The sequence below is a fragment of the Brachionichthys hirsutus genome, chromosome 18, assembly GCF_040956055.1.
Source record: "Brachionichthys hirsutus isolate HB-005 chromosome 18, CSIRO-AGI_Bhir_v1, whole genome shotgun sequence".
NCBI classification, from domain to species: Eukaryota; Metazoa; Chordata; class Actinopteri; order Lophiiformes; family Brachionichthyidae; genus Brachionichthys; species Brachionichthys hirsutus.
The window spans coordinates 710,319-722,661 of record NC_090914.1 but is presented as its reverse complement, the minus strand read 5'-3'; the positions used below and the strand labels follow the sequence as shown (position 1 = coordinate 722,661).

Here is a 12,343-nt window from a genome sequence, read left to right as displayed (position 1 = left end):
TCAAACGTTTAGTTGTGGTTTTATGTGTTTATGTTTATGTGTGTGATTACCTCATCTCTCCTTCTCACAATAAAGAGTATCGAGGCCCCCTCCTGGGTCGGTGCCCCCTCCTGTGTCGGTGCCCCCTCCTGGATCGGTGCCCCCTCCTGGGTCGAGGCCCCCCTCCTGGATCGGTGCCCCCTCCTGGGTCGAGGCCCCCTCCTGGATCGGTGCCCCCTCCTGGGTCGAGGCCCCCCTCCTGGGCCGGTGCTCTCTCCTGGGTCGGTGCCCCCTCCTGGGTCGAGGCCCTCTCCTGGGTCGAGGCCCCCCTCCTGGGCCGGTGCTCTCTCCTGGGTCGGTGCCCCTCCTGGGTCGAGGCCCTCTCCTGGGTCGAGGCCCCCCTCCTGGGCCGGTGCTCTCTCCTGGATCGGTGCCCCCTCCTGGGTCGAGGCCCTCTCCTGGGTCGAGGCCCCCCTCCTGGGCCGGTGCTCTCTCCTGGGTTGGTGCTCTCTCCTGGGTCGAGGCCCCCTCCTGGGTCGGTGCTCTCTCCTGGGTTGGTGCCCCCTCCTGGGTCGAGGCCCCCTCCTGGGTCGGTGCCCTTGACGCTCGGTGCCCATCATCAGTACCAGATTGGCTCCAGATGGGAGGAGGCATCAAGGCCGGAGCGGAGCTGATGTACATCTGTCATGCATTATTGCAGCGAATGCCAGCGCTGCTTTAGAAACTATGTGAGGGGGGGGGGGGGGGGGGCTGATGGGTCCTCCTTAAATCACAATCCGCCTCCTCCTCGCCGCTGCTCCTTTTCAGTGACCATACCAACACAAACAGTGCCTCCTTCTCCACAGTGAATTCCTCAGGGAGGAGTCGGCGCTCCTCATGGCTGCTCCTCCTCTGGAGACGACTTTTCCTTAACAAGGTACCGATGGTCTTGACCTCCTCTTCAAACAAACCCCTCCTCCCAATCAGGGAGGCTTGTGGAGCAGGTCTTGATTACTCCCTCCTTTTCTCCCCCTCCTCCCACCCCCTGCTCCGGCTCGGTGACTCCTGGCTCTCCAAACCGATCTCAAGCTCCTCTTCTCCCGTCGGTATCCATCCCTCCGATGGTCCATCCTTCGTTTTCTCCTGACGAGGAGACGTTTAACGAACCAAACCAAAGAATCACGACTTCGAGGAGGCTGTTGTTTGTTTGTTTGTTTGTTTTTCCACAATATAGTTCATTGTAGGAATGAATCCCGAATCCGGGAGAACGGGGGGGGTATGGGCGTAAACGAATCGGAAACGCTGACGCAACGTTTCCCCTCCAGGATGAAGATGATGGAGACGCACTCTTCCTCTGTGAACGACTCGTCACGCTTCCCGGACGGCGGCCCTGAAGCATTGAGCGGGAAAGGGTGCCTCCAACAAGACCCCCCCTCAGACAGGAGAAAGGGGGACATTGTAGGCCGAGATCCAAAGGTCACCATGGCGACTTCGTTACGCGCTGCCTGGATTCCTGCTGAGTCACCGCTGGAGCGTCCGGCGTCAGTCAAACATAAGTCATGATGAGGATGAGGATGAAGAAGGTTTCTGTTACCACCGGGTGGTCAAAGCTGATTGGCTGAAGCATGAGGCCGGATATTCCTCCTGATACTCAGAGGGAGGGATGTTATCTATCGTTAATGCATTAAACCAAAATATGTGCTGGATTTTAAGGACACCGGATTGGAGGGTTGGCGTGGAGCAGGAAGAACCCTTCAGAGTAAAGGTCCGGTCAAGATGAGATGAGACGGACTGGGGAGGGGACGTGTCCTCTACTGGGACCAGTTTAAAACTGGGACCTCCATCCTCGGAGGAGAAACGTGATCACGTCAAATCCAGCAGGAAGACACTTCCACCAGTCTGTCAGCGGAGACACAAAGAGTGTGTGTGTGTGCGTGTGTGCGTGTGTGCGTGCGTGAAGAGGAGGATGCGTCACCCCTCCAGCCCCTTTGAAACCTCCCCAGCTCCTCTCAGCCTCCTATGGGGAGAAGCTGCAAAGACCCAAGGCGTGGAAAGTAACAGACAGGAAAGTGGATGGCCGTGACCCCCCTACCCATCACTGGGGGGGGGGCAGAAGAGAGAGGAGGGGCTTAAAAGTATGAACTTGTGAATGTTGAGCTGCAGGAAGCATTAAGAAGGGAAAACCCTGCGAGCAGGACGCGTCGTGCTCAGCCTGCCGAGGAGGAGCCGAGAAGGAGCCGAGGAGGAGCCGAGGAGGAGCCGAGGAGGAGCCGAGGAGGAGCTGCCCTATGGAGTCTCAGGAGGACAGTTTTCACACCAAGTCGCACTTTCTCTAACGCGCTCCTTCAAGTTTCCTTGCCGATCAAACCCGGAGCTCGAACGCGCGCCGCCGTTCCTCCTCTCCGTGCGTAATTCCTGGAGAAAGGGCGAAATCACAACAACACTCGGACTCGGACTCGGACTCGGGACCGAAAAGCAGCCGAGTGGGGGACAATGAAAGCCGCGTCGGGTCTCTGCTGGGTCGTCCTCCTGCTGCACGCCCCCGGCGTGATGTCCCTGTCCACACGTAAGTCCCACGCAGACCCGTCACCGGGACGGGGCTCGGTTTCAGGTCACCCAGAGGTCCGGCTGCAAACGGGTCGGTGGGAACGCGTGAACGCGAAACAGCTGCAGAAACGGAAGACGCGCTTCAGGGACTCGGTGCGAACGTTTAATATTAAATACTAAAAACACAGCATTTAACAGCAGTGTTAAATATCGGTACCGTCTATTCAGCAGCATGTTTCAGGGTATTATTAACCCTTGGCATCCTAATAATTATATTCTAATAATAAAGGACATAAACAGGATAAAATCACGAATCACGAGAGGAATAAATCCTGATCTCAAACCCTTCTTTAAGGGCTGATGGTCTATTTGATATCTTTTTTAGCTCTAAATATCTCCACAGATTCTCACACAGTGAGGATCAGCTGATTGGACCCCCTCCAGACCCCCTCCAGATGCCTTCAGGGCTCATTAAAAAAACAGGACAAGCGGCACTTTGTCCACCTGACGCCTCCTGCTGAAGGATGGGGCTCATCCGAGCGGAGAGCTCATCTCCCAGGAGGCTGAATTTCAGCCTGTAATTCCTTTAACACATGGAGGACAAGGCGAGAGCGTCTGGGGGGGGGGTGACATCATATGCTTGGGTCCTGGGGAATGTTAACCGGCAGCTTAATGCACAGGAACATAAATAAATCAAAGTTATGTCTGCTTCCCCGTTAAGTGGGCGGATTAGTTTTTATGGCGATTCCCCGAGAGGATCTGCTGGTGTTCGTTCAGTTTGAAAGGTGCTAATAAAAGAAAGTATACTTCCAGGAGCCCGTGGAGGAGGCTGGGCCTCGATCAATGCCCTGCTGTTTATGACAGGGCCTAAAGGTCATTACACTTTTACTCGCTGTAAGGATGGCGGGCGCCTCCCCTTCGCTTTACTGATGCCACTGAAATCAAAGCATTTAAATCTTCTTACTAACATATAATTAGCCTTTAGTGCAGCTCGTAATCCCATCGGGTTTGCCTTCATACGTCCTGATGGCGTCACAGAATCCGACGGGCTCCTGATTGGATGTTCCGGAGCATCAGGAGCAGCTTCGCCGCTGCCTCTTCGTGGATGATTGCCCCTAAATGTTGCGTGACTCCTTCCACTCGGGCCCTCAACGTGTTCCACATGTCCCGGCGGAGGGCGGATGGGTAGAACCACCTAATCAATAGATGGCCACCCCCTCCGTTAGTTCAAACACACCTGTAATAAACAGCAGCAATCATCTGGGGTGTCTGAAGGGATCTGGACGGGGCATTTGGAGTCTCCGGGGCAAAACGTCATCCTCTCCTAGAATGTAAACACCGATTGTTATTCAGTCGGATCGGCCTGTTATTGGCCAATCACGGCCCTCCTCTGGTGCCCCGTATCCAGTGACAAAGACGACCCCCGTGTGTGTGTTTGTGTTCACGCATGTGCGCCCCTGGTTGGAGAGTCGTGGCCCCGTCCTGCTAACGATCTTCTCCTTCTGGAGTTTCAAGCTGAACGTCACCTGTCCTCTAACAGCCGCCTCCTCCTGGCCTCCTCCAGGTGTAGCAGCCATCCACCCCCAGGACCCCGTCCTTCATATGGGGTCCAACCTAACCGCCAGCTGCTGGGTCCACTCGGACCTCGGGGTCCACGCCAGCTCCCTGTTCTGGTCGCTGAACGGCCAGCAGCTGCCCGGCGCCCTGTACCGGGTGCTCAGCCCGACCAACCTCAGCGTGACGCTGGCCGGACTCAACGCCTCCAGGCAGACGTCCGGCGACAACCTGGTCTGCCACAACCACAAGGGCCACATCCTGGCGGGCTCCTGCCTCTACGTCGGCAGTAAGTCCCAGTCCCTCGGCGCTCCTGTTGGGTTTAAGGAGTCGCTCCACGCGTTAGCTTAGCATGAAACCTGGAGGCGTTAGCGTCGCCAGCTGAGACAGATGTGGGCGTTCAGGTTTCGGTACACGGGGGGGTTGTTTAAGTTGGTGTGAGGCTTCATCACTGGGGTGCGTCATGGAAACGCATCACTGTTGTCAGCCCGGAAGCTATTTCCTGTAGTCAGAGTTCAGCAACGATGGCGTTGGCGGATGTTAGCGCCATGACAACGACATCACAACAAACTCAAATAGTCACGTGATAAAGTATCATCAAACTGTCTTTACCTGGACACGCACACACACACGCACGCACACACACACACACACACACACACACACGCACACACACACACACACACCATCAGGATTTTAATCTCTGCTGTTTGAGCACCGTGTTCTGACACACAAGGAATGTTGGCAGGGTTCCGTGTACTCTGTCTCACACACACACACACACACACACGCACACGCACACACAGGCATGCACCAATTTCTGAGGAACATCACGAGAGTGTGAATTACACTGTAATGGCTGGCAGAAACTTTGTACCCTCTGTGATCCGACATCTCCCCGCTGCCTCCTCTTCCTCTCTCCCTCCTCTTCTCACCTATGTCTCTCGCCCTCTCTTTTTCCCTGCCCGTCCCAGTGCCTCCGGAGAAGCCGGTCAACCTGACCTGCTGGTCCAGGAACACCAAAGACCTGACATGCAGCTGGGCTCCAGGAGGGAAAGGAGAAACCAGCATCAGCACACAGTACACGCTGAAGTACAAGCTCAGGTACTCTCCTACGGGTACATCAGTACACGCTGAAGTACAAGCTCAGGTACTCTCCTACGGGTACATCAGTACACGCTGAAGTACAAGCTCGGGTACTCTCCTACGGGTACATCAGTACACGCTGAAGTACAAGCTCAGGTACTCTCCTACGGGTACATCAGTACACGCTGAGGTACAAGCTCAGGTACTCTCCTACGGGTACATCAGTACACGCTGAGGTACAAGCTCAGGTACTCTCCTACTGGTACATCAGTACACGCTGAGGTACAAGCCAGTTGAATTTTTCCACTAAATGCAGAATTCATTTTCATGTGATTTAATTTTGAGTTGGGGTTTGCACTTTTCACATGTGAAATGAAAGGAATTAGCATTAGAGTGACTTAATATTGACTTAATATTGACTTAATACTGACTTAATATTGACGTAATGAGACGATGCTCCATTTCTTCTTCTTGCACAAACTCATAGAAATTATTAGATTTTTTTTCAAGTCAAACATCTCATGTAAATGTAAAAAATAATTCAGTTAATGATTTCCAATGTGGTTTGAAACAGGCTATGCCATACGCCTGTAAATAAGGGCGAGCAAAGACCAAGTAATCTCAGCCTTGGGAAAGGGATTAAATATCCGAGTCGGAGAGAAAGTGTTCCCAGTGAAAAACATATTTCAAGGAATATTTATGAGCCTGAAATGCCTCCACAAAGCCCCACAACCAAGTAAAGCTGGGCTGGAGGGAAGACAAAATACCTCCTCTCATTGGCAGAGCTTATTTTAAGGGAAATAAACTCGGGGGTTGCCGGGGGGTGAAGCCCTTGAGAAAAATGTAATTTCATGAGAATGAGAAAAAACAGGTTTGGTAATGAGGTATTTTTGAGCTTGGGATGAGTCGTTGGCTCGTTTTCCATGTTTATGACTTTCATCAGCTTTTAAATAGAAGACCTAACACGCAGATCCCCCACACACATGTTCTTTACATGAAGACCTCCTACAGAAGAGGGTAAATTAATACTTCATGAAACCACGGGTGTCGCCAACACACGATGTACAGCCCGCTATTAATAATATGCGCGTTATCCTCCCAGATGGTACGGCAAGGAGAAGGAATGTGAGGATTACGCTCATTCCCAGCCGTACTCCTGCAGCATCACCCGGGACCTGCACCTCTTCACGCCCTACGAGATCTGGGTGGAGGCCTCCAACCAGCTGGGCCAGGCCGCCTCTGATGTCATCACGCTCGACATCCTAGACGTGGGTGAGTGTGGGATGCTTGAACTTTGACCTGCCTTCCTCGGGTCGATAGAATGTAAGAAAGCCACGGCCGGAGAGTCCTCGTCCGGCTCTGCGCTGACAGGAACGCCGCAGCGTTCCCTTTTACAGCTCTGTTATGCGACCCCTTGCATGGCTTCGTGCGCACCAAAAAATTCTCCGGACCCAGAAGAGGGACTCCCCCCTGAAAGCCCCCCCCCCCGTACATGTATTCATGTACCTGGACGGACGTCGGTGCTTGGCGAACGGGAACGCCCTCTTCTTTTGGGGAGCTCATTTTCTCATTTCTCACGCTCGCTGGACAAACGCACACAGGAAGGACCCGCTAACCCCCCTTTCGCGGAGCATCGGAATGTTCCAGTTCAAGCGTAATCCTGTCTCCGAGCCGGCTGCAGACTCGGGAGTCTGCCGGCTTTTGGGAGGCTTTAGGACTTGAGCCTCATCAAGTCGGATCTGCTCACCTGGTGCATTCCTAACAAGGACCGAGCAGCATCTGGGAAAGCCATATAGAGTTACAGCAGTGAACACATCACCGGCGAGGAAGCATGCTTCCATCAAAGCCGAATCCCTTTCTGCTCCCTAATGTATGCACACACACACACACACACACACACACCTGTTCGCAGGCCCCGAGGCCAGGGCAGGGCCCGGTAACAGTATAGAAGCAGAGCGTAGGCGGTTTCTGGACTTGTGTGTTCATTCTTTCCACGGCAGTAGTCGGTCATAAACCACAGCAGCCACACCTGCACACAGCCGCCATGAGTCACCTCAGTCTGATCGCTTCAGGACGCAGGCGGAAACACGGACGACTTACCCCGCATACCTCAGTGACGAGGAACCGGGGGACTAGAGGCAACTTGTATCGGAGGCGAAGATGGGCTGAGGAATGACATAACACATGTAAACGATGATTCATCTGTAATCCGTCACGGCTCGCTGACTTTTATTGCCGATCACCAGAGCGACACGTTTCATTTCATTTCAGGATCATCCAATCATCCAAAATTAGCTTCTAATTAGCATCATTAGTAATTATGATCTCTTTTATGTGGGAATCTAAAAAGGCACCTGGTACTCGCACATGGGAAGCCAAAAGGAAAAGAAAAACTCAGGTAAAGCCAAGGAGTGGTGAGCCAGTTCAACGCAGTCGCTAGGTAGCGCTAGGCTAGGCCCAAACATCCACCAGTGGAGGGTCACGCTCCCAGCTCGGCCAACATGGCTACCGGTTGGGAAACTAGAAACCTGGAGCAAAACACACTGCTGGATCCCGAAATCAAAGGCAGCTGGACCTGCGAGTGATCCTCGGGGATGAACCAGTGATCCCGAGGAATCTGGTTTTAGAGATTTTATTAAGTCCTGCTTCCATTCTTTAAGGTGGGATTTCTTGGTAAATAAAATAAAGTGATAGCTGCAGACAGAGGTACCAAAAAGTCGAGGACAGGTTTGGAGAAATACTTCAATGCATCTTGGAGCCACGTGTTCGCATGCGGTAGCGTCAGTGTTTAAATCGGCCCGTTGGATTATATGCTCGCTTCCCTCTCTCCTTTAGCTTCCACCTCGCCGCCTCTTTCCTGTTTTAGATGCGTTCATACTGAACAGTAAAGTCACCACAAAGCGACCTTTGCGGCCTGAGAAACAAAACACGGGTCAAATAAAGTCCATAATAGCTTGCGCCGCTTCATGCAGGGCTAAACTGATAATCGCAGAAATGGCTTCTTTCGTAAGCCTCAATTATTTAAAGGATTAAAAACCCACCCCTAATTTATAGGCGAGACAGCGTCCAGGAAACGGGCGTTAAAACATTCCGCTTCTTCGTGCTTCTCTGCACTTTCATGTTGGAAGACGGATGAGTGTGCGTGCCACCGTCGGATTTACTCTTTTCAAATCACCCGAGAGTTCAGAGAATCTTCCTCGGAGAGCAACGCCCACTTCTATCCCTCCTCTGGATCTCCTCCCATCTCCTCCCATCTCCTCCTTCTTCTTCTCCTTCCACCCTTGATCACCCTGTTTGTTTATTTGTGAGGGCGAACTGAAGTTAACGTTGAAATAATCTCAGAAGCCCAAAACAAAATGCGTGTAAAGTTAAAATCATGGTCTGTCACCGGCTGTTTGTTTGCTGAAAAGATAATTTCTGTCAGATGAAGGAGCCGAATCCTTTCGAGAAACGAGCCGGCCCTCTCTGCCAGGACTCAGCAATCTTCCAACGGGCTGCTGCAAATAAAGACATTCCTACTGCGTCAAATAGCCGAGTGGATTTCTGGACCCCGCAGAACATAAAACCCCTGGATTATTAGCCATGGATGCTAATCTTGGCCATCTGATTTTTAGTATTAAGATCTCAATATAAAAATATACTTGTTAACGGCTGCAATACATGTAAATATTATCCATTCGTGAATTTGTTTTTCCCTGGATCCTGGGATCTACAGAGCTTTAGCGTCTTCTAGCTCTTTGCTTTGGTTTTCTGGATTGCGGTGATGTCATCGTGTTTTAATGTGTCGGCAAAATCTGCAGCTAATCAGCCGATTGGCGGCGTCCAGCCGGCGGACGTAACGCAACATTTAGCAGCTAGAGAGACACAGAGCGTGTTTCACAAGGTTTGTACACCATAAAAGAACTACAAAAATGGCGGCTGGAGGGGCTACTCTATAGTGTGTCGTGTATGCTTAGATTTTATTTTACCAGGCATCATTTTAATCACCCCCCCCCCCCCCTCCCCCAGTGACCACCGACCCCCCATCGGGTGTGACGGTCAGTCGCGTCGGCCAGTTGGAGGACCAGTTGAGCGTTCGCTGGGAGGCCCCGCCTGCTCTCAAAGACTTCCTGTTTCAGGCCAAATACCAGATCCGCTACAGACTGGAGGAGAGCCAAGACTGGAAGGTAAAGGACCATTTCACACATTTATGAGCACATAAATCTGCTCCCTTTGTCTCCTAACAGATTCCGTCCTACCCCAGCTGGTCCTCATCCTGATGCTGTAATCACCTCTAATCTAGTCGGATTGAGGCCTCCTCTGCCAAGAGGAGCAGTCGGGCTTTGATCAGGGGGCAGAGCGACTATACCTCGGTTTAAACTCCTCATGAATGAAAAAGACAGCGTGAAACTTTCTTCCATGCAGCTCGGGCTTCCCAGAATTCAACTCAGTCCTCTCGGGAAGATTCACCGCTAATTAAGGGGGAATTACACAGATGTGATTTAAGCAAGTCTTTGCTCGCAAAGCAGAAAAAGAAAAGTGGCGGGGGGATAGGAGTCTTTGAAGGAGAAGCGAGGAGGCTTAAGTCCGAGGGTTCGGCGGTGCAAAAACACGAATCATGAGGTCATGGCGAGGAACGGAGGGACACGTCTCAGCTGTTAATGCCTTCAGTATGGACGTGGAGACGCTCTGGCTTCATGTCCTTAGCCCTCTGATGCCTGTAATTGCTGCAGCCGCTCTTAACAAGTGTTTACAGACCGAATGCCAGAGAGAAAGTGGGAACTATTAGACGATATTATTAACTGCTGTGTCGGGGCGTTTCTTCCTATTCGCCCTGCTGTCTGTCTGTGCATTCGTTCCTATGCACCCCCTTTAATACGTAATGGAGAGCAGATTGGGCTTAGCCGGCGCCGTTACACCAGCACGTCGCGCGGGAGGCACCAAGCGACGGCGCTCAACCCTCCCGTTAACGTCTGTTTCACGCAGGTGATGGATGACGTTGGGAATCAGACGTCCTGCAGACTGGCTGGCCTCCGACCTGGGACGGTCTACTTTGTCCAGGTAAGGTTTGCCGTTTGGTGAGGTCACACGTCCCACATCCCCCCCGTAACGTCATGTCTTCTCCAGGTTCGCTGTAATCCAGTGGGAATATACGGTTCACGCAAAGCCGGGATCTGGAGCGAGTGGAGCCATCCTACCGCTGCATCCACGCCCCACAGCGGTGAGCGCACACGCACACGCCCACACACACAAACTCAAAGGTCGCAATCGACTTTCTTCCTCTTTGAGCCATTTTTCTCCTTTTTAAGAGGCCATTTCTACCAATAAAATTTGTTTTACATCACGATGTGTCTCGCACCCTGCTGTTCTTACGTGCTGCTGGAAACTGGCGGCCTCACAGAAGAGGAAGATGATGATGATGTTTCACCCTTCTTCCAGTCTGTTTTGCATTGGCACATTTATTTATGGCAGATGCATCAGTCAAATATAATCAAGTCCAGAACCGCAGCCAAAGCAAACATGTAAAGTTTGAGTTGCAACATAAAAGGGCTTCAGAGAGCCCGAACGCAACGTGACTGAGCTCGACGCCCGACCGGAGGCTGTAAAGTTGTGGCTTCCTACGACTGCCGTCTCCTCAGAATTCAAACAATTAAGTCACGGAAGAAAATACGAAGAAGGACGGACAAACTTAAAACTAAACACGAGTTATAAAAACCTGATTTTCCTTTAACGGTTTCCAAGAAACCGAGAATGTTGGCAAAAGTAGCTTCTTTTGGGAAAGCGGAGTGTTTGGCCATTAGGAGGCAGTAGAGAGAAGATGTCTAAAAGGCTCGGCTTTAATGTGTATTCCTGATTAATATTTGTGCTCTGTTAGCTCCTCTTTGGTCTCATGAAGTTAATGAATTGTCTCCTTGCTACATTGGTAATGATGTCATAACTCCGCCTCCTCCTCGCCCCCTGCAGAGCGCTTGATGTCAGGATCCTGCGACTCCAAGTCCAGCGCCGACTCTAACTCCACCCTCCGCCGGGAGCTGAAGCAGTTCTTCGGCTGGGTGAGGAAACACGCCTACGGCTGCAGCAGCATGTCCATGAAGCTGTACGACCAGTGGAGGGTGCTGATGCAGAAATCTCACAAAGCTCGCAACCAGGTAGGTAAGCATCACCACCGCAGGGACGCACTGATGCACCGCCGTCCTGACGGTGTGGAGTGTAACAGGTTGTGTGTTTTAATCCAGGTTCTCCAAGGGGATAAGTCCTAGCAGGCGCTGCAGAGAGACAGCCAAGGGAAGCTCGGGGTGATTCTGTCTCGCTGTGGGACAGAAGAGACAGGCGGTCATTCTTATATGGGACACTTTCCTCTGGATTACCTTTTGTTGTTGTTGTTTTTTTTGCAAGAGAGAGGACATCCAATGAGGAACTGCAGGATTTTCTTCTTTTCCAGTCAACCTGAGCATTTCTTTTTCTTTTGGAACACTGCAAACCAGAAGGGAATAACGCGGATCCACCTCAGACAACCTGGACTCGCCGTCAGGAGACGATGTGGACGCTTCTGCTTTCACAAAGGACGATGGAGCGTGAGTAACTCGGCACCGGTGGAGGCGGCTGAGAGTAAAAGTGCTGCCCGAGCATCAAAAAGTTTTTCTTTTACTTCCGTTTTTTGAGCGCCATCTAGAGGCCTCTCAGCGTCCATGGATACTCCGATCGGAAGCTCCCACTGTGGTCCTCATGTGATAGTAACACCATATTACTCAGTATTTGTAATTGATGCGTAGTTGTGTGGATAACGTGCCAAACAGGCTCACCCGGCGTTTGACCGACGCCGTTTCTCTACCTTTCACGGCCTTTATTTTTGTACTGAATTGTACCATCATATTTAAAACTGTATAAAGTTATGTTTTTTTTCTTAAGTTATGTTTAGTTAGTAAAGAAGTACCGATGACTGAAGCCGTTTATCTCTGATGTTTGTTCTATAAAACCGTTGTCAAAAAAGTATTTCAATTCTTTTAATTTTCTCTTCACTTGAAACTTGGTGCAGCTGGGGCTTTGAGGCCTTGAAGGAGGCGTGTGCTTTATTACTGAAGGGCAGGAGGAAGGTGTGGCACACAGTGGAGGTCCTGATCCTGCCTCGCTGCTGACACAGCGGCACCGCCTGCACCTCAGTCTGAACCACGGTTGAGGCCGCGAGGCCCCGAGTTCCGCCTCCCCGCTCACCACAGGA

The 12,343-nt window shown here is 51.7% G+C and overlaps 1 protein-coding gene across 1 annotated transcript; it reads left to right on the top strand.

The window, feature by feature from the left end:
- Window positions 1-2,451: 2,451 nt before the first annotated feature.
- Window positions 2,452-12,067, top strand: crlf1a (cytokine receptor-like factor 1a). The gene is made up of 9 exons (XM_068752248.1): window positions 2,452-2,524; window positions 4,070-4,348; window positions 5,034-5,163; window positions 6,248-6,417; window positions 9,154-9,311; window positions 10,111-10,185; window positions 10,252-10,345; window positions 11,089-11,273; window positions 11,361-12,067. Exons 1-9 carry the CDS (start codon window positions 2,452-2,454, stop codon window positions 11,382-11,384), a joined length of 1,188 nt encoding a protein of 395 aa, XP_068608349.1. The 3' UTR covers window positions 11,385-12,067.
- Window positions 12,068-12,343: the final 276 nt, after the last annotated feature.